Source organism: Lepidochelys olivacea, assembly GCF_965140295.1.
Source record: "Lepidochelys olivacea isolate rLepOli2 genome assembly, chromosome: 14".
Lineage (NCBI taxonomy): Eukaryota > Metazoa > Chordata > Testudines > Cheloniidae > Lepidochelys > Lepidochelys olivacea.
In genome coordinates this window covers 42,631,774-42,655,566 of record NC_140424.1, presented here as the reverse complement: position 1 = coordinate 42,655,566, position 23,793 = coordinate 42,631,774, and the positions used below count along the sequence as shown (strand labels likewise).

General features: G+C 49.7%; 2 protein-coding genes across 2 annotated transcripts; one reads left to right on the top strand and one right to left on the bottom strand.

The window, feature by feature from the left end:
- Positions 1-773: 773 nt before the first annotated feature.
- Positions 774-7,190, top strand: LOC311531033 (uncharacterized protein; the record flags this gene model as incomplete). Its single annotated transcript, XM_084648091.1, has 4 exons — positions 774-808; positions 2,100-2,392; positions 4,318-4,406; positions 5,063-7,190. The coding sequence occupies 4 exons, from the start codon at positions 774-776 to the stop codon at positions 5,228-5,230; spliced, it is 585 nt and encodes a 194-aa protein (XP_084504217.1). The 3' UTR covers positions 5,231-7,190.
- Positions 7,191-11,490: 4,300 nt separating this feature from the next.
- LOC311531032 (uncharacterized protein) lies at positions 11,491-21,822 on the bottom strand (the record flags this gene model as incomplete). The annotated part of the gene is made up of 5 exons (XM_084648090.1): positions 11,491-13,631; positions 13,997-14,095; positions 18,061-18,187; positions 18,847-18,935; positions 21,639-21,822. 5 exons carry the CDS (start codon positions 21,820-21,822, stop codon positions 12,169-12,171), a joined length of 1,962 nt encoding a protein of 653 aa, XP_084504216.1. The 3' UTR covers positions 11,491-12,168.
- Positions 21,823-23,793: the final 1,971 nt, after the last annotated feature.

The window sequence follows — 23,793 nt, the reverse complement described above, 5'->3', positions numbered from 1 at the left end:
GTGTAGCTTCAGAGTGAGGTGCACCATGAATAGATATCCCACTGTCTACCACTGTATTTTGGGAAGCTTTGGATTGGCAGCATATGCTGGGTACCAAACAGGTCAGACAGGGGTGGTTGTGGCCATGGGTTCAAACTTCTTATAATGCATTGTTAACCATCCACTAATTTTATATGTATCCCATACATAAACGTATACATAATGTTTACACCTTTTTTTCTAAACCCACTAACCTGCCTGGCCCTCCTCACTGTCTGCCATCTCACACAGAATCATGGAACTTGCATGGCTCTGCACTATCGTCATGAGCGTTTTCACCCAAAGGTGTGTGCTCCTTTAGTATTTGCAGATCAGCAAACATACACGTGGGGTATGATATTATACTCTACATTCTTTATGAAAATATGCTTATGATATGGATATAGCAGAGCTAATATATACCTTATGCAAGATTGATGTGGGGTATTATCGCAAAACTTAAGACCTATTGACTGTGTTTAGCCAACCTGTATGCATGTAATGTTTGTATCTGAGGCTAGAAATATTGAGCATGTCTCTGTATTTAAAATGTGCTCTGTTGGATGAGGCCAGACAATGTTAGCGCCTTACTGAAGGAAAGCACAAACACATAAAGATTATCCCAGGAACTGTGCCTCTGAACAATGGGGACTACTTGACCAAGATCAGATACCTCTATAGAGCGGGTGCCGTTTGACCCAGATCACAGCAAAAGAGCCTTCCAGAAAGTGGGGAAAAGAAAGAAAAGGTGGACAATGAGAGCCTACAAGAAGAACCAGAAACACCTCAGGTACAAAGACTGAACAGTGAGAAATGATTGACCCAGCAATCTGGATGATGGGAAGACAGACACCTCAGCTCAGCTCAGCTCACTGAGAATGAGAAGGATCTGACATTATCAACCAATGAAGATTAATCCAGGTGTGTCTAATATATCTTGTATCCCCATTATGCAGACATAGGCCTTTTTCTCACTGCTAATAAAACTAAGGAAAACAACACAAGTCCTGAAAATATAGGAAATATAGGAATGTTGGCTTGGTTCTCTCTACTCCAAAAAATGTGTTCGGTATCAAGTGTTTGTCTCATGGGTATTTTGAGAATGGCGACTAAGCATCTTGTCATGCAGAGAAAGTGTCAATTCAGATTTTGTGGGTAATAAACGTGTAAATAAGGCTGCGATACTGGCCATAAAGCATGGTGGATTTGATTTCAGTCAAATTCATTTAAATCACTAGTCATGAAGACTCGATGTAATCATGGTTTTCTAGATAAAAGTGCATTCCTGTTGGTTGTTGTAGCCTTCGTACATATTCTTCACAACTCGGAGTTCGATCCAGTGGTGTGCTATAATTTGTTCTGCTTGTGCAGATTCTCTTTCTATTTCGGATCCCTGATGTAAACTAGCCAAACTGCCTGTCTGAACCTGGGCCTGGGTGATTTCAGGCGGTTGGCGAATTGGGTTATTTTTCTTCATGAGTTTGCACAGATGTGCCCGACTGACCCATAAAGAAAAGTAAAAGTTTAGAATATTACCGGTATCCAGCGTGTTAGTTCTTTTACCCTCGTGGCCTGGGGGGCAAGAGGGAAAGGTGGGGGGTTTTCACATAGTTATATTACACATACATTGCTCTCCTGCTGCTTCTGGCCAGAAAATCTCCCCCAAGCCAGAGGCCCTGGAGCGAGGGGTAGACTCACCGGCGCAGCGGCTCCAGGGAAGGAGCTCGCCAGGGCACAGAGCACCTCCTCCTGGCCAGGGTCCCTCCTGCCGCAGGCGCCGCGGGCCGAGACCGGGCTCCCCGCCGGCAGCGGCCGCCCCGGGGCGCGATCTCACAGAGCCCGCCCGGCTCGACACCTGCCCCCGGGGCTCGTCCCGACGCGGGGCAGAAGCCGCCCCTCGGCCTGCGGCGCCCCCGGGAGCCCCAGCAACGGGCCGCGGGGGGGCGGGTCTGAGAGGCGCCGGGTGGGGGAGGGGCCGGAGGGAATCAGGCTGGTCCCGGCACCTGCCCAAACCGAAGCTGAAGAAGGCGGAAGCGCCCCCGGGGCACGCTGGGAGATGTAGTTCCTGACTCTCTCACTAGCGGAAATGACGCCTTATCGGAGAGACCGAGCCGAGCTCGCGCGGAGCCGTTGGCGCCTCTTCTAAGGCGGAGAAGCGTTTTGTGTCGCTCGAGCTCTGGGCATGCGCAGAAGCAGGTGGGCGGAAGTCGCGCGTGCGCAGAGGCAGAGCTCACCGGCTGCTGCGGGAGCGGGCTGAGCGGCAGGGTCTGTGCCGGGGCGACCTTCATTAACCCCCCCGCGCCCGGCCCGCGCCCTGCTCCCGCTGGGGCCGCCCCGGGCCGGGGCCGCCCCGCTGCCGAGCTGCCGCCTCCAGGTACCGGAGCGAGCCCCGGGGGCGGGGCGGTGACGCTGCCCCAGTGTCCGCGGGGACCCGGCCTCGGGCGGCGCCGGGACCTGCTCCCGGGGGGGGCCGCGCCCGGGGGGGCTCGGAGCTGCTGTCCCAGCGGGAGCCCAGCGCCCCCCGGCGGGGTCTGGACGGGGCAGTGGGTTAAGGGGCGAGGCTGGGAGACCCCGACCCCGCGGGGCCGGGCTGGGGGGCCGCTCTCTGCCGGCAACAGGGCCCGGGCAGGCCCGGGAGGGGACGGGGGCAGCGAGCGGCCCCCCCCGGCGGCGGCCCGGCCCCAGGCTGCGGCCAGGAGCTCGTTCCTCCGCGGGGCCGCGTCCTGCCGCACCTGGGAGACGCCTCGGGGCTGCCCAGCCCCAGGGGAGCCGCAGCCAGGCCCTGCCCCGCGCCGCCGGGACCGGGGGGGCTCCTGGGGGGGGGTCGGGGGGGGCCTTGAACGGTCCCTGTGCAGCCTCAGGAAACCCCCGGGGGAGAAGGGGGGGCGGGAGGTGAGTGAATTGGATCCTTTCCCCGCTGGTGCCGCTCACACCCTGATACAAATTCTCTCCAGTTCTTCCCCTTTTCTCAAATGTCAATTTAACATCTCCGGTGTGGGGCATTTTCCCACCCATTTTATCTGCAGCGATTTGTCCGTGTCTAGGTGAGAAATTGTTCCCTGAGTCGGTCCCCAAAACATGGCTGCCCCTGGAGTGGGGATGGGATGAGACGCCTCTTCTCCGCCAGGGTGGGGGAAGGGAGGAGCAAGTGCCCCCCGTGGAGACTGCCCAGACCCCGGTTTCCCAATCCCACTTGCTGGCCCCAAACTGCCAACACAATTGCCCCCAGCTATCCATTGACCCTCACCTGCCCATCCCCCACTGCTGCCCCCTTCCCTCACCCAGGAAGCCTTCCCGCTCCTCCTCCTCCTTCTTTGCCCTCTTAAATCGCCTCCTCAAAGGTCTCCCTGCTGCCCCTGTGAATGAAGGCAGACGGGGAAGCATCATTTTCTGTTTATGTATTACACAGTCATATAAAATCCAGTCAAACAGTCCCTCTTTTCCAACTAGTTATTTCATAGCAATATAAAATTCCCTCTGATCTTGGTGTTTTTTTCTCATGTTATCAGTTACTTACTTTGTGACACGTATTCTCTGCAGATCTCAAAGATTGTTATGAAATACCCTAAACATTTGCCCCACTTTTTATTTAGTTGTCTATTTCTAATTGAATATACCCTGAGATTTTCTTAGTATTTTATAATTAAGAGAGATAGGGAAAATCTCAGATTTACACCTTTTCTCAGATTGTTGAACATGAAAATAGAAGAAAAGGAGTACTTGTGGCACCTTAGAGACTAACCAATTTATTTGAGCATGAGCTTTCGTGAGCTACAGCTCACTTCATCGGATGCATACTGTGGAAACTGCAGAGGACATTATATACACAGAGACCATGAAACAATACCTCCTCCCACCCCACTCTCCTGCTGGTAATAGCTTATCTAAAGTGATCATCAAGTTGGGCCATTTCCAGCACAAATCCACCTTGATTATCATACACATTTTAAAGAGAGTGGTCACTTTGGATGGGCTATTACCAGCAGGAGAGTGAGTTTGTGTGGGGGGAGGGCGGAGGGTGAGAAAACCTGGATTTGTGCTGGAAGTGGCCCAACTTGATCACTTTAGATAACTTTGTTACGGGGTGGGGGGAGGGAGAAGGGAGGTTTAAAATGTCTCTGTGGGCTTAGCCTGGCAGGAGGGGCCAGGTCTACACTGAAATAAAGAGATCAAGCATTTTTCCAGCATGGCAGAATCTAGGATATCTGTCTGCAGGGAAAGACCCCTGGGGGAATTCTGATGTGAAATTAACTAAAGCCTGTTCTGAAACCCCCACAATTACGCTTCTCACCCTCCCAGGCTGCAGAACGACGTCCATCCTCCAGCTCAGCTCCTCCCATCCTCCCATGGGATGGGGAAGAGAAATGGCTGCAGTGGAGCCAGCTCAGGTAGGGATTATTGGGGAGTTTTGGGTGGGTTCCTTCTGGAGGGAGGGGGACAGCAAATACACCAGAGACGGGAAGGTTTGCACAGTCTCGTTTGGAGGTTGGACTGGGGCAGTAAATTCACAAGGTGGAGAAAGGGAGGAGGACACGGGGTGGCAAACCTGCTGGGAGTTATTGAATAAGTGGCCTAGATTCTGGGATCAGACCCATGAGGTTGGGAGGTGGAAATGCTCTAATTTGTTGAACAGAAAATAACCCACCTACATGGGGCTAGGAAACCTAACCAGACTCATAGTGCGGGAGCCTGACCCGACTAAGCAGCGGGTGCCATGAGATATGAAGGGGGCACCCACCAGTCAGGCTTAGGGGAGATTCCCCTCCCTTCATATCCAGCTCCTCACATTGAAGAGCATGTTGGACTTCCTACCAGGGAGCTGTCCCTGGACCCTGTTAGGGGCTCCATCTCCTGTATCAGTCTGTGGCTAGTAGGTGTGTGATGGATCTGGTGGGAGAGAGGTGGGGCTCTCTCTTCGTCCCCTAACCCTGGTGGTTCCAGGAGACTCTGACCGTGATCCACCCAGAGCTTCCACTTGATTGGCTCCTCTCCCACACAGATAGTGGGGTAGCAGGTACTGAGTGTTGGACTTTTGCTGTCTCAGGGGCCGGTGACCTTCACGGAGGTGGCTGTGTATTTCACCAAAGAAGAGTGGGCTCTGCTGCATCCTGCTCAGAGAGCTCTCTACAGAGATGTCATGCAGGAGAACTATAAGAATGTGACCTCGCTGGGTAAGGATTCCCGTCCCCTCAGTTCTTGTAAGGGGAAATGAAGAGATACGGTTCACGCCACCCCCCAATGGCATCTCTGCTCTGTCCTGTTTCAGCATCACCGCAATATGCCAGTAACACACACACACAAACACACACACACGACCAGAGACCTTCCCCTGCTGAAGAACACTTTGGGAACAGAGCACAGGAGCAGTATCGCACAGTGTCAGATATCTCTTTCTGCTCAAGTAAAACTGGGGCTTAGGTCCACCATAACCAACAGAAGCTTCCTACCCCCGGCCTTCTCGGAAACCCTGAGCCTACTCCACCCGAACCAGAATGTGCTTGGGTGTAACAAACAGGCTGCTGGAATCAGAGCTGCTGGTCCAGGGCTACTTATCACACAAACACCCAGTGCATCCTTGTATGCTGGCTGGGGGTATCCAGACAGGGGAGCTCCAACAGCAGAACATTGAATCTCACCCAGGATTACAGATGACACAAGTCCTCACTGGTCTGGATTGCAATGCAACGTGTGTAAATGGCTTATGTTGGTAGTGAAACTTGCTGAGTCATGGAGAGTCTTCCTTCTCCATCCGCATGTGTGATAGCCACCACCTCTCTTCTCTGCAGGCTCCTTGGATTTTTGATTACCTCATTGTCACATGACCCCGATTCTTATCTTTCACATTCTGCTTTTCTAGACTAATTAGAATCGTTGCTCCTGAATTATAGCTTCTAATTTCCCAGTGTTCTCCACACCCAGGGATTTTCCTTCTCCCTCCCGTTACACTGGGCTCACTAGATTCCCTAGTACATAAGAGCGGCCACGCTGGGTCAGACCAGAGGTCCATATAGCCCAGTGTCCTGTCTTTCGAGAGTGGCCATGATTTTATAGACCTCTCTCATACCCCCTTTCGTCTCTTTTCTAAGCTGAAAAGGCCCAGTCTTTTTCATCTCTCCTCATACGGAAGCTCTTCCATACCCCTAATCATATTTTTTTCCCTTTTCTGAACCTCTTCCAATTCCAGTCTATCTTTTTTGAGATGTGGCAACCACATTTGCATGCGGTATTCAAGATGTGGGCGTATCATGGATTTATTTATTTTTATGGGCTTACCATGGATTTATAGAGAAGCAATATGTTATTTTCTGTCTTCTTATCTATCCCTTTCTGTTTGCTTTTTGACTGCCTCTGCACCTTGAGTGAACGTTTTCAGAGAACTCTCCACAAGGACTCCAAGATCCCACTCTTGAGTGGAAACAGCTAATTTAGACCCTATCATTTTATATGTATAGATGGGATTATGTTTTCCAATGGGCTGCAATACGTGCTATCCTCACATCTAGTACTGCTGAGCTCCTGCATTCAGTAATATCCCTATCCTTCCTGTTTCCTTTCTCCACTGAACCCCACCAGGCCATGCTTACTGTTCCTGGCTTCTCCAGGACTGACTCATTGTCTCTGGACTTCTCTGTCGGCAAGAAGCAATGGCAGGGAGACTTGCCCTCTGTCTGGAGTCTTCGATTTCTGGGAGAAGGATTTACTTTCTCTGTGTTTTTATGAGACCCTTTGAAATTCAGCGTCTGCGACATTAACCACAGTACAATCTGGACTGTTGAATAGCTGTTTCTCCTCAGTTCCCCAACCTGCGGTGCCTTTTACACTGCTTTACTGTGAGAACAGCCACTCCTAGGCGGTTAACACACAGTCTCCAGCATGTAACTCGCTCCCAGCTTCACAGTATTGACTGCTGCTAGGCAGCGACGCTCCCGTTACAGTACACCACAGGAGAACCTCAGAAACTTCTCTGCTACCAGACTTTCCCCCAGAAATGTGCATCTTGCATTGTGCAGCACACTGCTGAACAATGCAAACTCATACGAAGTCTGTCATTTCATCAGTGGAAAATGACATGCACCAGGCTCGTTATTCCAGATGGAGTTTCCAACTCACTTTAATCCAAACACACTGGTTAAATAAAACAATAAAACCAAATTGTTAACTATGGAAAAAAAGGATTTTAAGTGACTACAGGTAATGATTTTGGAATACTGAAAGTCGTCTTCTTTTTTGTTTTTTTTAGTTGTACAGGAAGTGATGGCTAATCTTGAAAAGTTAATTTGATTTAATTTACCCCCCGTAGTGTAAGAAGTTCTGGTAGAAAACCTTGCTCCAAAGGTTGGGGTGGGAGAATGTGTGTGAGAGAGAATGTATAAGAGAATATTGGCCTAGTATAGATTTTAATTTTTTGTATTTCAAATAGAACTTATTTTGCTTAGCCTCAAAATCAATTTCTATTAAAAGGAAAACTACTTGAGACAAGTTGTGTAACTTTTTGCCCACTTACACTGTAAGGGTCACTGACTTCCCCACTTCTCTAATGTGCAACAGAGAGGCATCACATCTGTCATAGGACGTCTCCAGCAGGTAGGAAAACCGCCATCGTCAACCATCAATACGAAGGAAAAGGCTGAACTCCATTGCCTTTCATATCAAAAAGCCATCTAAAGCTGGTCTACGCTGAAAAGCTGTGTTGCCATAGCCCCATCTCTCAGGGGTGTGAAAAATCCACTCCACTGAGAGAAGTAGTTAATGTGACCTGAGACCCAGTGTAGACAGTGTTAGGTTGTCAGAAGAATACTTCCAGTGTTTAAAGTATAGAGATAGCGTTAGACAGATTGATCCCCTATGGGAAGCAAGTCAGGACATCAATTCCAATTTTGACCCATCTCCCTGTATGTGAGAAAGCTGCTTGTATGGAGGACTGAGCCAGCTGTCTGATCGCCTGGTCCCTCAACTGTAGCGACAGCTCCTAGTACCCATCAATCCAAAGACTGAGAGAAATAGAGAGTTCCAACCATTGTCATTTTAGTATCTTATTGTTCCTTTCTCTATTTTTTGTGCTGGCCTTTCTGTTCTATCAGAGTGGGACGGTATAGCTCAGTGCATGCGTGACAAAAGCTCATTGGTGCCAATTGGCAAAGGAGTCACTGTTATTTACAAGCAACTCCCGTCTCAGACCTGACAAACTCACCACACCGAATACACTGATTTTATGATATTTATCCAGGAAACATAGCAGTGAGATCTCTATTGAAAACTTGTTAATCATTGATTTCAGCGTAACAGCCATGTTAGTCTGTATTCGCAAAAAAGAAAAGGAGTACTTGTGGCACCTTAGAGACTAACCAATTTATTTGAGCATAAGCTTTCGTGAGCTACAGCTCACTTCATCAGCTGCATCCGATGAAGTGAGCTGTAGCTCATGAAAGCTTTGCTCAAATAAATTGGTTAGTCTCTAAGGTGCCACAAGTACTCCTTTTCTTTTTGTAAATCATTGTTACTCCTAATCACTGCGAGAGGTGTGTATAAGTCAGAATTTAATGAGTAATGTAAGTTCATGGACAATTATGCCGATATGGTATTTTCATGAAAGTGAATCACCCCAATCATCGGTCTTGGTGGGGATGGCCCTTTCCAGTGGGAGGGAATTGTCACCCACCCCATGCTAACCAGTTATGTGATGTATTGCTACATTGTCAACTATTGCATCAACCCAGAAAAGCTAATGGAAAACTATCAAAGATGAACTATAGACATCAAAACCTTGTGGAAGTGAAAAGGACAATATGAAAATGGGGAGATAGTCCTTTCTGTGATTAAAGACAAAAGACGGATTCCATTTATGACAGGGTGGAGAAAAACATTCTGGGTCCATTCACCAAGGAGATCCCTAACGACCAGTGGTGCTTCATGAAAGGCAGGGCCCTGGCTCCTAGGGACTAGCAGTCACTGCAGTAGACTGAAGTGTGAGGTGAGAATCTACTTAGATAGGAAAGGTAACTATTAAAAAGTGTAAGTTGCATTTGGTGATTTTGTTGTGTTTGTAACTGTTTTTCCATCACTCACATTTGTTTTGTTTAAATCTCTCTCCCTTGTTAAATACATTTCCATTTGCTCGATAACTTTACTCAAGTGCTGTGTGTGATACAGGATCAGTGGTCAACAGTAAAACTGATAACCTGGGGTATATCATTGCTTCTGGAGGAGAGATTCAGAGAAATCCCAGATCATCTGGTGATCGGGGCTGGACCCAGAGGGGGACATATTGAAGGAACGCGGATTAGGGTGCCTCTATTGTCAACTGGCAGGGCTGCTGTAGCTCCGAGGAGGGTGCTTGAGTGGCTGATAGGCTGGGTGAGTTCAGTCATGAACATCCAAGCTGCCAAATGCAAAAGTCCCTCTTCCTAGTGGCAGGTGGCAACAAGGAGACTCACAGCCCTCAGCTCCCTGAGAAGGTGTCACGGAGTCCCTGCGCGATGCTCTGGAACTGCTCCCCATGAAGCCAGTCAGGACTCTGGGGCAGTCGCCTTTCTGTGAGCAGCCTGTCTTCAGGACACACAGCTCACACAGCTTCCACCTTCCTGGGTCTGACCTCGGAACATTCAGCATCCTCTGCCCCTCTGTGCGCTTCCCCCAGTGAGTCCGCCCAGGTGGGGCTCCTGGGGAAGCCAGAGGGTCCTGCACCCCAACTTCGCAGTCAGATGTGACTCTCAGCCAGCCAGTAAAACAGAAGGTTTATTAGACAACAGGAACATGGTATAAAAAAGAGCTTGCAGGTGCAGAGAACAGGACTCTTCAGCTGGGTCCATTTTGGGGGGCAGTGAGCCAGACAACCACGTCTGCACTTCACTCCAAGTCCCAGCCAGCCCCAAAAACTGAAACTCCTTCCAGCCCCTCCTCCTCTCGGCTTTCTTCCTTTCGTGGGCCAGGAGGTCACCTGATTCCTTTGTTCTCCAACCCTTTAGCTTTCACCTAGCAGGGGGGAAGGGCCTATGCCATCAGTTGCCAGGAAACAGGGTGTCGGCTATTCTCTGTGTCCAGGCCCCTGCACACACCTGCCCTCTAGGGCTCTGCAGTGATCATACACCCTTATCCCACCACCTAGATACTTAAGAACTGCACAGGGGAAACTGAGGCACCCCCACACAATTCAGAGGAAACATTAAGAACAGTCCCACTTCGTCACAGAAGGGTCACAATGTGCATCTGTGTTGCTCCACCTGTCAAATTCAAACAGGGAAAACACACTATAGCATAGTTCCCTGACTCAAAATAGCCCTAAAACTCTTCTATGAAATCATGGAACATGTGCTCTTCACTCTGTGAAAGCATGTAAAGACTCCAAGCCCTGGAGGGTAAGTGACCTAGAGAAATTGGAATATTGGGCCGAAAGAAATCTAATGAGGTTAAACATGCACAAGTGCAGAGTTCTGCACTTACGATGGAAAAATCCTATGCACCGCTTTTCCGGCCCCTGCTTCTCTTCATTTACATATAATTTGAAAAGTTCCCAATATAACTGCTCTTCAGCAAAACCCATAGCAACATGAGAACAACTGGCAATGATACAATCTGTATCATTGGTGACTAACAATAACTTTGCAATAGGAGGAATGGTATAAATGGTTCCTCATGGGACAATAAAAAGGACAAATAGGTTCATCTCAAGAGGGCGAACTGCAAAAGGAAAAAATGGGGCACTCATCTGGATAAGCTGAGGGATAACGGTGTAGCAAACAGTTCAAACAGCATTCCAAGTTACTACATAGGAATCAGGAAAAGTATTAAAGAAAAAAAGTATTGACAGCCCTAGAGGTTTTTATGGTGTTGATCTCCCTTGCAGATTGTCTGATGGCTAACATGGGCTGAGTGCCAAGAGAAGGTATTCCCACACTCACTGCATTCGTAGGGCCTCTCCTTTGTGTGGATTTTCTGATGACTAGAAAGGGCTGAGCTGCTAGAGAAGGTTTTCCCATACTCACTGCATTTGTAGGGCCTTTCCCCTGTGTGGATTCTCTGATGATTAGAAAGTTCTGATCTTTGAGTCAAGCTTTTCCCACACTCACGGCATTGCTAGGGCCTGTCAAGGTTCCTTCCCCACTCTGAACGCTAGGGTACAGAGGTGGGGACCTGCATGAAAACCCCCAAAAATTATTTTTACCAGCTTAGGTTAAAACTTCCCCAAGGTACAAACTAGTTTAGCTTCTGCCCTTGGACTTTATTGCAGCCACCACCAAGCGTCTAACAAATATATAACATGGAAAGAGCTCGCTTGGAAACATCTTTCCCCCAAAAATGCTCCCCAAACCCTACACCCCCTTTCCTGGGGAAGGCTTGATAAAAATCCTCACCAATTTGCATAAGTGAACACAGATCCAAAACGCTTGGATCTTAAGAACAATGAAAAAGCAAGCAGGTTCTTAAAAGAAGAATTTTAATTGAAGAAAAAAAGTAAAAGAATTACCTCTGTAAAATCAGGATGGTAAATACCTGACAGGGTAATCAGATTCAAAACACAGAGAATCCCTCTAGGCAAAACCTTAAGTTACAAAAAGACATAAAAACAGGCATCTACATTCCATTCAGCACAGCTTATTTTACCAACCATTTCAATAAAACAGAAGCTAACGCATATCTAGCTAGATTACTTACTAAGTTCAAAGACTCCATTCCTTTCTGGTCCCGGCAAAAGCATCACACAGACAGAGAGAACCTTTGTTTCTCCCCCCACTCCAGCTTTGAAAGTATCTTGTCTCCTTATTGGTCATTTTGGTCAGGTGCCAGCGAGGTTATCCTAGCTTCTTAACCCTTTACAGGTGAAAGGGTTTTTCCTCTGGCCAGGAGGGATTTTAAAGATGTTTACCCTTCCCCTTATATTTATGACAGATACAATCTGTATCATTGGTGACTAACAATAACTTTGCAATAAGAGGAATGGTATAAATGGGATACTCCCTGGTTCCTGATAGGAAGCGCACACTCGAATTACTCATGGGACAAGAGAAAGGACAAATAGGTCCACCTCAAGAGGGCGAACTGCAAAGGCAAAAATGGGGCACTCATCTGGACAAGCTGAGGGATAACGTGCTGCAAACAGTTCAAACAGCTTTAAAAGCTACTATGTGGGAATCAGGAAAAGTATTGATAGCCCTAGAGGTTTTTATGGTGTTGATCTCCGTTGCAGATTCTCTGATGGCTAACATAGGCTGAGTGCCAAGAGAAGGTTTTCCCACACTCACTGCATTTGTAGGGCCTCTCCTTTGTGTGGATTTTCTGATGTTTAGAAAGGCCTGAGCTGCTCGTGAAGCTTTTGGCACACTCACTGCATTCGTAGGGCCTCTCTCCTGTGTGGATTCTCTGATGCTGAAAAAGTCCTGATCTTTGAATGAAGGTTTTCCCACACTCACTGCATTCGTAGGGCCTCTCCCCTGTGTGGATTCTCTGATGGTAAAAAAGGCCTGATGTTTGAACGAAGCTTTTCCCACACTCACTGCATTCATAGGGCCTCTCCCCTGTGTGGATTCTCTGATGCTGAAGAAGGCCTGATCTTTGACTAAAGCTTTTCCCACACTCACTGCATTCGTAGGGCCTCTCCCCTGTGTGGATTCTCTGATGTTTAGAAAGGGCTGAGCTGCTCGTGAGGCTTTTCCCACACTCACTGCATTCGAAGGGCCTCTCCCCTGTGTGCATTCTCTGATGTTTAGAAAGGGCTGAGCTGCTCGTGAGGCTTTTCCCACATAAACTGCATTCGTAGGGACTCTCCCCTCTGTGGATTCTCTGATGCTGAAAAAGGCTTGATCTTTGAATGAAGCTTTTCCCACACTCACTGCATTCATAGGGCCTCTCCCCTGTGTGGATTCTATGATGGTAAAAAAGGCCTGATATTTGAATGAAGGTTTTTCTACATTCACTGCATTCATAGGGCCTCTCCCCTGTGTGGATTCTCTGATGCTGAAAAAGGGCTGATCTTTGAGTGAAGCTTTTCCCACACTCACTGCATTCGTAGGGCCTCTCCCCGGTGTGGATTTTCTGATGCTGAAAAAGGGCTGATCTTTGAGTGAAGCTTTTCCCACACTCACTGCATTCGTAGGGCCTCTCCCCTGTGTGGATTCTCTGATGAGTAGAAAGGGCTGAGCTCCTAGTGAATCTTTTCCCACACTCATGGCATTCATAGGGCCTCTCCCCTGTGTGGATTCTCTGATGTACAGAACGGTCTGAGCTCCTGATGAAGCTTTTCCCACATTCACTGCATTCGTAGGGCCTCTCCCCGGTGTGGATTTTCTGATGCTGAAAAAGGGCTGATCTTTGAGTGAAGCTTTTCCCACATTCACTGCATGTATTTTTCCTCTTTCTCCTCAGGATTTCCTGCTGGGTTGTGGTTTCTTTGAGGCCCTGCTGAGTTCCCCGACAGGAAATAAATTCACCCATTTTCTCCAATGGCTGGTTTCCCTGCTCTCTTTCTGGTCTGTGATGCATAGCACAGGGTTTTCCCTGCTCATGACTCCTGGACACATTCCTTTTCCATCTTTGCGATAATTCTCTGTGTTTATCCACTTGCTCAACATTTTCCTGCTGAGAATTCTGCTTCTCTTTCTCACAAAGCATTGCATCACCTGCTGTGATAAGAGATAGAAACCTCAAACAGGGATGGAAAGGGGAAGACCAAACGAAAACAAGTGGTGGAGAGGGGTCAAATAAAAATCAGGTACTCAACTCCCCCAAACTCTTCCACCAAATAGGAGAGAGGAGGGGGATCAATTCAGCCTTCACATCCCATCCAAATTCACAGGGGGAAGGGAGGAAACTTCTGCCTTGTGTCTGCTAGGATATATAGGACGCCATGAGCTATATTTACCCTGAGGATACGTCCCCTGCTAGAGACAATAATGAACTGAGAGACCTCCCAACACTTTGTAAGGCATCCCAGAGGTTTCCTTCAGGCACTTATAGATTCTCAGTTGGTTTAATGTTTCCTCACCTGTGCAGGGAGCTCTCAGGATCTCTCTTTCCTCTGAGACCCATGGCTCTTCCCCTTGTTCCAGCTGGGAGATCACATCAGGTTTGGAAACTGGAAACCCTGCTCAGATGAAAAAAAACCAAGGACTTCAGTTGATGTCACAAGACTTCGTCATAAAAAAAACAAATATTCTATTAAAAAACATTCTATTAACTTCAGTGCTTAGTGTGAGCTGGTGTGCCTGGGGCAGTCCCTCACTGAAAAGGCCAAGGTCAGGGCAGGCTGAAAAAGGGATACCATATGCTCCCCCAACTGGTGGTTAACAGTGAAGTTAAACTCACCGACCAGTCACAAACTGCTTCTCATCACCCACACTGGTTACCGAGAAGCTGAAAAAAGAAATCACACAGCCCTCTTTATTGCATTCCAGTTCTCTGACTCCCAGTCAGCACCTAGGTCCACTACAGTGAGAGGTTATTTAAAAACTCTGCTCACAAACAAAATGTCCTTCTGATCCCAAAGGGTCAGCACCAGTACCAGGTCACGATAGGTTTGGATCTTACCCAAAATACCATGCTGCCAGCCAAGCCTTTAGCATCTAAACTAAAGATTTAAACAAAAGAAAGACAGAAAGAAGTGAAATGGGAAAGCAGTCAGGTTCATTCTGAAATCTATATATCAGGTTCTTAGCAGTACTGGTGAGTTAGTGGCTTGAGAGTCCATCTGGAACACATCCACAGCTTGGATGGGTCATTCAGTCCTTTGTTCAAGGCTTCAGTTTGTAGAGAAGTTGCTCCAGAGGTAGGAAGAGGGATTGAAGACAAAAGGGAGATGATGCAGCTACCCTTTATATGCCTTTTGCCATGTGGCTTATACTTCCTGTGCCCCAAACACAAGTGTCACAGCACATGCCATGGAAAAGCCTTGGAGTTCTCAGTACACAGGCGCACCCCTGGATGTCTTGCTGACTCAATAGGTGTATCCCCTTGGTCCTTTCCATGGGCTCATTGTAGAGCTGATGACCCTCGATGGGCCATCGAACAGGCTAGGCAGTGCTGACGCCAATATGTCTGGGGGTGTCACCCAGAAACACTACACAAGTCTGGAAATACAAATATACCCTACATCTCTATATCTCACAATACAAAGGTGATACAAAGAGAAACAAAATGATCATACCTGGAAAATCATATTTTCACTGACAGCTTACATGGCACATCTAGCAGGATTCATTGCAATTTTAATTATTTTATTAATACCAAAATTCATATTGGTATTAATAATAAAATAATAATAATATAAAGAATCTCACAATTCCACTTAGTGTCACACTGAGTAAACCAATGAATTCCCAGGACCAGCTCCCCAGGTCCTTTAAGATGCCAAATACCCTGGGAACACATCCAGACAGACATTGTGTCAGTCTGTACCTGTTTGTTCACTCTTCTGGAAAATTATGATCAATTTGGGACATAGTATGGCTTGTGAGATATCATTTGAAATCACACAATCTACGTGATATTATCCTCCTGTTAAAATGCGGAGCAACACTGTAAGTAAAGTTATGAGATTTTACTGTATGATATTACTGAAAAGTTATAATTTTGGGGAACACCCACAGACCAGTTCCCTCAGAGGCAGCAAGGCAAACAGCTGGTCAAATAGCCATTCTCCGGAAGTGGGAAGGTGTGAAGAAGACATTTACATTCCTTCAAAGGGACCACTCGAAGCTCATATCTACAAGACAGCCTGTCACCATCACTCAGCTGAGAACTGAAGTTGTTTCTAGTACAAAGAACTGAACTCTAAAAAGAGGTGAGAAAAATGCTTGAGACTCTCTCTCTCCCCCCCCCTTTCCCTCTGTTCATGACAACTCCTTAAGAAGTGAACTTGGGCGTCGGGGCGGGTTAGGGGAGTCCTGGCTGAAAGGACAGCCACCAGCCTGTCTCAACGTATGGTGAGAGAAACATTTGTTTTGAATCCGTTTTAGCTTGTTAAGTTAGATGTTTGTGTTTTATCTTGCATTTCTTTTGTAAACAATTCTGACTTTTAGGCCTCATTACCTGTAGTCACTTAAAATCTTTATTTCTCGGTAGTTAACAATTTGGTTTTATTGTTTTATCTAACCAGTGTGTTTGTATTAAAGTGTGTTGGAAATTCCATCTGGAATAACGAAGCTGGTGCATGTCATTTTCCACTGATGAAATGACAGACTTCGTATGAGTTTGCATTGTTCAGCCGTGTGCTGTACAATGCAAGACGCACATTCCTAGGGGAAAGTCTGGGAGCAGAGAAGTTTCTGAGGTTCTCCCATGGTGTACTGTAATTTGAGCGTCGCTGACTAGCAGCAGTCAATACTGTGAAGCTGGGAGCGAGTTACATGCTGGAAACTGCGTGTTAACTGCCCAGGAGTGGCTGTTCTCACAGTAAAGCAGCGTAAAAGGCACCGCAGCTTGGGGAACTGAGGGGAAACAGCTGTTCAACAGTCCAGATTGTACTGTGGTTAACGTCACAGACACTCAAAGAGTCTCCAAAAACAGACACAGACACTCAATATCAAAGAGTCTCCGAAAACAGAGAAAGTAAATCCATGTTCCAGAAATAGAAGACTCCAGACAGAGGGCAAGTCTCCCTGGCATTGCTTCTTGCTGACAGAAAAGTCCAGAGACAATGAGTCAGTCCTGGGGAAGCCGGGAACAGTAAACATGGGCTCAGTGGAGAAAGGGAACAGGAAGGGTAGGGATATTACTGAATGCAGGAGCTCAGCAGTACTAGATGTCAGGATAGCACGTATTGCAGCCCATTGGAAAACATAATCCCAACTATACATAGAAAATGATAGGGTCTAAATTAGCTGTTTCCACTCAAGAGTGGGATCTTGGAGTGCTTGTGGAGAGTTCTCTGAAAACGTTCACTCAAGGTGCAGAGGCAGTCAAAAAGCAAACAGAATGTTGGGAATCATTAAGAAAGGGATGGATAAGAAGACAGAAAATATCATATTGCTTCTCTATAAATCCATGGTACGCCCACATCTTGAATATTGCATGCAAATGTGGTTGCCACATCTCAAAAAAGATAGACTGGAATTGGAAGAGGTTCAGAAAAGGGAAAAAATATGATTAGGAGTATGGAAGAACTTCCGTATGAGGAGAGATGAAAAAGACTGGGCCTTTTCAGCTTAGAAAAGAGACGAAAGGGGGATATGAGAGAGGTCTATAAAATCATGGCCACTCTCGAAAGACTGGACCCTGGGCTACATGGACCTTTGGTCTGACCCAGTGTGGCCGCTCTTATGTACTAGGGAATCTAGTGAGCCCAGTGTAACGGGAGGGAGTAGGAAAATCCCTGGGTGTGGAGAACACTGGGAAATTAGAAGCTATAATTCAGGAGCAACAGATGCTAATTAGTGTAGAAAAGCAGAATGTGAAAAATAAGAATCGGGGTCATGTGACAATGAGGTAATCAAAAATCCAAGGAGCCTGCAGAGAAGAGAGGTGGTGGCTATCACACGTGCGGATGGAGAAGCAAGACTCTCCATTTCTCAGGAAGTTTCACTACCACCATAAGCCATTTTCACATGCTGCAGTGCAATCCAGACCAGTGAGGACTTGTGTCATCTGTAATCCTGGGTGAGATTCAATGTTCTGCTGTTGGAGCTCCCCTGTCTGGATACCCCCAGCCAGCATTCAAGGACGCATTGGGTGTCTGTGTGATAAGTAGCCCTGGACCAGCAGCTCTGACTCCAGCAGCCTGCTTGTTACACCCCAAGCACATTCTGGTTCGGGTGGAGTAGGCTCAGGGTTTCCGAGAAGGCCGGGGGTAGGAAGCTTCTGTTGGTTATGCTGGACCTAAGCCCCAGTTTTACTTGAGCAAAAAGAGATATCTGACACTGTGCCTTAGTCCTCCTGTGCTCTGTTCCCAAAGTGTTCTTCAGCAGGGGAAGAGGTCTCTGGTCGTGTGTGTGTGTGTTACTGGCATATTGGGGTGATGCTGAAACAGAATAGAGCAGAGATGCCATTGGGGGGTGGCGTGAACCGTATCTCTTTATTTCCTCTTCCAAGAACTGAGGGGACAGGAATCCTTACCCAGTGAGGTCACATTCTTATAGTTCTCCTCCATGACATCTCTGTAGAGAGCTCTCTGAGCAGGGTGCAGCAGAGCCCACTCTTCCCTGGTGAAATACACAGCCACCTCCGCGAAGGTCACCGGCCCCTGAGAGAGCAAAAGTCCAAAACTCAGTACCTGCTGCCCCACTATCTGTGTGGGAGAGGAGCCAATCAAATGGAAGCTCTGGGTGGATCACGGTCAGAGTCCCACCCCCACCTTGCTCAGAGCATCCTGGAACCACCAGGGTGAGGGAAAGAAGAGGGAGTCCCTCCTCTCTCCCACCAGATCCATCACACACCTACTAGCCACAGACTGATACAGGAAATGGAGTCGCTAGCAGGGTCCAGGGACAGCTCCCTGGTAGGAAGTCCAACACGCTCCTCAGTGCGAGTAGCTGGATATGAAGGGAGGGGAATCTCCCCTAAGCCTGACCGGCACGGCACCCGCTGGTTAGTCGGGTCAGGCTCCCGCACTATGAGTCTGGTTAATTTTCCTAGCCCCATGTAGGTGGATTATTTTCTGTTCAACAAATTAGAGCATTTCCACCTCCCAACCTCATGGGTCTGATCCCAGAATCTAGGCCACTTATTCAATAACTCCCAGCAGGTTTACCACCCCCCGTCCTCCTCCCGTTCTCCACCTTGTGGATTTCCTGCCCTGGACCAACCTCCAAACCAGACTGCGCAAACCTTCCCGTCTCTGGTGTATTTGCTGTCCCCCTCCCTCCAGAAGGAACCCACCCAAAACTCCCCAGTAATACCTACCTGAGCTGGCTCCACTGCAGCAATTTCTCTTCCCCGTCCCATGGGAGGATGGGAGGAGCTGGCGTGAAACATGGACTTCGTTCTGCAGCCTGGGAGGGTGAGAAGCATAATTGTGGGGTTTTCAGAACAGGCTTTAGTTAATTTCACATCAGAATTCCCCCAGGGCCCTTTCCCTGCAGACAGATATCCTAGATTCTGCCCTGCTGGAAAAATGCTTGATCTCTTTATTTCAGTGTAGACCTGGCCCCTCCCGGCAGGCTAAGCCCACAGAGACATTTTTAACCTCCCTTCTCCCTCCCCCCACCCCGTAACAAAGTCTCTGAACATAATGCTAGAAAAGAGCAGAACCAAAGGAGTCACTCCAGGGGATTCCCTCGGACATGGACCCCACGGCAGCCACAACCGAGCAGGGGGAATATGGAGTAAGGAACTGGCTTTTCCCCTGTCTGATCCTTTTCTTGTTCACTGGAAAGTGATTCTGCCCAGGGATGCTGCAACACATGTGTTTGGGTGGACTGGAGCTGGAAATCTCTCTTCCCACTCATTTCTACCACTGCCCCTTTCAGTCTCTCCTTCCCCTGTCCTCTCTCCCTGCCTCTCTGGCTGGGAAAGTCCCATTCCTGGGTTCTTTGCAACCCCACCACTGGATTTTCTCCTGGCAATTGCTAATGGGAGGAGGAATGAGGAGGGGCTGTTTGTGCAGAGTCACTTTCTTGCCAGTCCCCAGCACTTTCCCTGAGATCCTTCAGTTACCTGAAGTTTGTGGCTCAGAATTTGTATTAACAGAGCCCAGGTCTGCCCCAAGGGGCTAGTACCAGCTGGAGAAAGTCAGCACCTGGGCCAGGCAGAGAAGAAGCTTTAATTAAGGTCACTTTCCAGCACAGAATTCCTGCTAGGGTAGCAGCAGCTGCTAAACCTGGTCTCCCAAATCACAATGGAGGCTGCAGCGTTTGACCCAAGAAGCTGAACCCCAATATCCTTAGGAGAGAGGGACAGAGCCTTTGAGCAGCCTTCCCTCCTTTAGCTCTCTGGGGAGAGCAACTAATGAGAGCACCTCCTCACAGGGAGAATTGCTAATCTCATTTGCCCCACTGTTCATCTGGAGTCACTCCTTGTCCTTCCATACAGTGACTCTGGATTAACAGTGGTCTCAATGAAACCAGATTTCAGAAAGGATGAGTCCAGAGTGCTGTGGAAGAGGTCACTGTATGGCAGTGCTAACCCCCTTCCCACCTCCCTCACCCCCCAGATCTAGGAGAAGGACTCGGGGCACAAATTTAGTAGCAGCCCCCGTAGCCTCTTCCATGCCCTTTGCCTGGGACCCCCCTCCTCCCATTTTGCAGATTAGAGAGAGGAAAGTGGAAAATCAGAGGGATTTTATATCAGTTGTTGATAGGAGGTAAAATTGGAGCGTATTTCACATCAATCTTTGAAAAATGAATCGAGAGGAAATGGGCAACAGTTGCAAACATTTTATTTCCATGTTGAAAAATCTGAGAAAAGGTGTAAATCTGAGATTTTGTTCGTATTTTATAATTAGAGAGACAGGGAAAATCTCAAGGCATATTCAATTAGAAATGGACAACTAGAGAAAATGTGGGACAAATATTTAGGGTATTTCATAACAATCTTTGAGATATGCAGAGAATACGTGTCACAAACTAAGTAATTGATAACATGAGACAAAAACACCAAGATCAGAGGGAATTTTATATTGCTATGAAATAGCTAGTTGGAAAAAGGGGACTGTTTGACTGGATTTTATATGACTGTGCAATACGTAAACAGAAAGTGATGGTTCCCCGTCTGCCATCATTCACAGGGGTAGCAAGGAGCCCTTTGAGGAGGCGATATAAGAGGGCATAGGAGGAGGAGCGGGAAGGCTTCCTGGGTGAGGGAAGGGGGCAGCAGTGGGGGATGGGCAGGTGAGGGTCAACGGATAGCTGGGGGCAATTGTGTTGGCAGTTTGGGGCCAGCAAGTGGGATTGGGAAACCGGGGTCTGGGCAGTCTCCACGGGGGGCACTTGCTCCTCGCTTCCCCCACCCTGACAGAGAAGAGGATCCCATCCCCACTCCAGGGGCAGCCATGTTTTGGGGACCGACTCAGGGAACAATTTCTCACCTAGACACGGACAAATCGCTGCAGATAAAATGGGTGGGAAAATGCCCCACACCGGAGATGTTAAATTGACATTTGAGAAAAGGGGAAGAACTGGAGAGAATTTGTATCAGGGTGTGAGCGGCACCAGCGGGGAAAGGATCCAATTCACTCACCTCCCGCCCCCCCTTCTCCCCCGGGGGTTTCCTGACGCTGCACAGGGACCGTTCAAGGCCCCCCCCGGACCTCCCCCAGGAGCCCCCCCGGTCCCGGCGGCGCGGGGCAGGGCCTGGCTGCGGCTCCCCTGGGGCTGGGCAGCCCCGAGGCGTCTCCCAGGTGCGGCAGGACGCGGCCCCGCGGAGGAACGAGCTCCTGGCCGCAGCCTGGGGCCGGGCCGCCGTCGGGGGGGGCCGCTCGCTGCCCCCGTCCCCTCCCGGGCCTGCCCGGGCCCTGTTGCCGGCAGAGAGCGGCCCCCCAGCCCGGCCCCGCGGGGTCGGGGTCTCCCAGCCTCGCCCCTTAACCCGCTGCCCCGTCCAGACCCCGCCGGGGGGCGCTGGGCTCCCGCTGGGACAACAGCTCCGAGCCCCCCCGGGCGCGGCGCCCCCCGGGAGCAGGTCCCGGCGCCGCCCGAGGCCGGGTCCCCGCGGACACTGGGGCAGCGTCACCGCCCCGCCCCCGGGGCTCGCTCCGGTACCTGGAGGCGGCAGCTCGGCAGCGGGGCGGGCAGGGCCCGGGGCGGCCCCAGCGGGAGCAGGGCGCGGGCCGGGCGCGGGGGGGTTAATGAAGGTCGCCCCGGCACAGACCCTGCCGCTCAGCCCGCTCCCGCAGCAGCCGGTGAGCTCTGCCTCTGCGCACGCGCGACTTCCGCCCACCTGCATTTGCGCATGCCCAGAGCTCGAGCGACAGAAAACGCTTCCTCACTTTGGGAGAGGCGCCAACGTCTCTCCGATAAGGCGTCACTTCCGCTAGTGAGAGAGTCAGAAACTACATCTCCCAGCGTGCCCCGGGGGCGCTTCCGCCTTCTCTCGCTTCGGTCAGGCAGGTGCCGGGACCAGCCTGATTCTCTCCGGCCCCTCCCCCACCCGGCGCCTCTCACACCCGCCCCCCCGCGGCCCGTTGCTGGGGCTCCCGGGGGCGCCGCAGGCCGAGGGGCGGCTTCTGCCCCGCGTCGGGACGAGCCCCGGGGGCAGGTGTCGAGCCGGGCGGGCTCTGTGAGATCGCGCCCCGGGGCGGCCGCTGCCGGCGGGGAGCCCGGTCTCGGCCCGCGGCGCCTGCGGCAGGGCGCGGCGCGGAAACGGGCCCGCGGCCGGCGCGACGGACCGGGGCGGAGTGTCCGGAGCCGCTTTGGTCTTTTCACGGCCTCCTTTAGAAGCAAGGTGGGAGCTCTGGCTGCGGGCGGGCAGCGACTTCTTACCCCGAGCAGTTCCCCAGAGCTGCGAGGGGCCCCAGCTGCTGGCCCTGTGGCGTTCTGAGCACCAGTTACTGGCTCTTCTTACCATTGTGCTAGGCACACAGGGTGGCTAGACACAGTCAGTAGGTCTTAACTCGTCTTAAGTCTTGCACTGATACCCCACATCCACCATCTGGCATAAGGTACATAGTAGCAAAGAATCTGATCAGTCCCTCAGGATAAGTCGATTGGCTATTAGCCAAGATAATCAGGGATACGGGCCCATGCTCTGCACGTCCCTCAACCGTCCTTTGGCAGATGCTGGGAGTGGACAATGGGATGGTTCAATGAGTCCTTGACTGGTCTGATCATTCCCTTAGAAGCACCTGGCATTGGCCACTGTCACAAGGCAGGATACTAGATTAGGTGGACTATTGGTCTGACCACCAATATTTACAGCACTGGTGGATCGACTCAAAACAAAGTTTTCACACTAGGTCAGAAATTCAGTCAGAGTGGAAGTCAGATGATTGAACAGAATAAACATCTGCTCTAAAAATGAGAAGAAAAAATTAGAATGAAAAATTCAGGGAATCCCAGCAGCAGATTAGACAATTTGGGACACTGCTATGAGACTCGATGCATTCAGACACAGTGATAAGGGATTCTTTGTGTCTGAGGGGATATCTGTACCATGTTTCACTGAATTCAGTCTCAGGGATTATCTACACTGGCAAGTTAAAGAGCTCTAAGTTGCTGGCTCAGGGGCGTGAAAAATCACCCCCTCCCCCTCGCGGAGCGCAGCACGTTTGAGTGCTTTAAAGCGCTAGTGTGGACAGGCTCGGCTCCCAGTGCTCAGACCTAATCCCCTCGTCGAGGTGGATTCCCAGGAGCACTGGCACCCGCGACAGCCCTTTGAAATTTGCAGTGTAGACAGAGCCTCAGTAGGTTACATCAGACAAAGAGGAGATGTATTGACTAGGCACGGGGATGCCTGTGCCTTTGAGAACCCAGCCCTGTGCCTTTGAGAACCCAGTCCTGGGAAGCCGACGCTGAGAGGTTCTGCCTGGGAGAGGGGAAATAAAAAAGCCTCTCGCTTCCCCAAGAAACTATTTTGCAAGCCCTTGTGTCTCAGTCCCACTGGGGTAACTGCTGCCCCCTGTGCCCCTGCCTGTGCCGGGTTTTGCCCTCTGACACCCTCTGCCAGCGCCTCGCTCCTGGGCTTAACTCTGCCTCCTCCCCCCATCCCTGATTTTCCCTTTAGCCCCTCTCCTCATGCTGCCTCCAGCTGCTTGACCCCCCTGACCAGTCAATTTCTGTCCGCTGCTCAGACCCTGGCCACCCCCCTCTTCCGATTCGCCCCCTTGGCAACTTTTTAACCCCTGTCAAAAGCCGTCCGCAGAATCTTACGGCTAAGAAGGGCAGGGTGAAGGGCAGCGGCTTTAGCAGATATACGGCT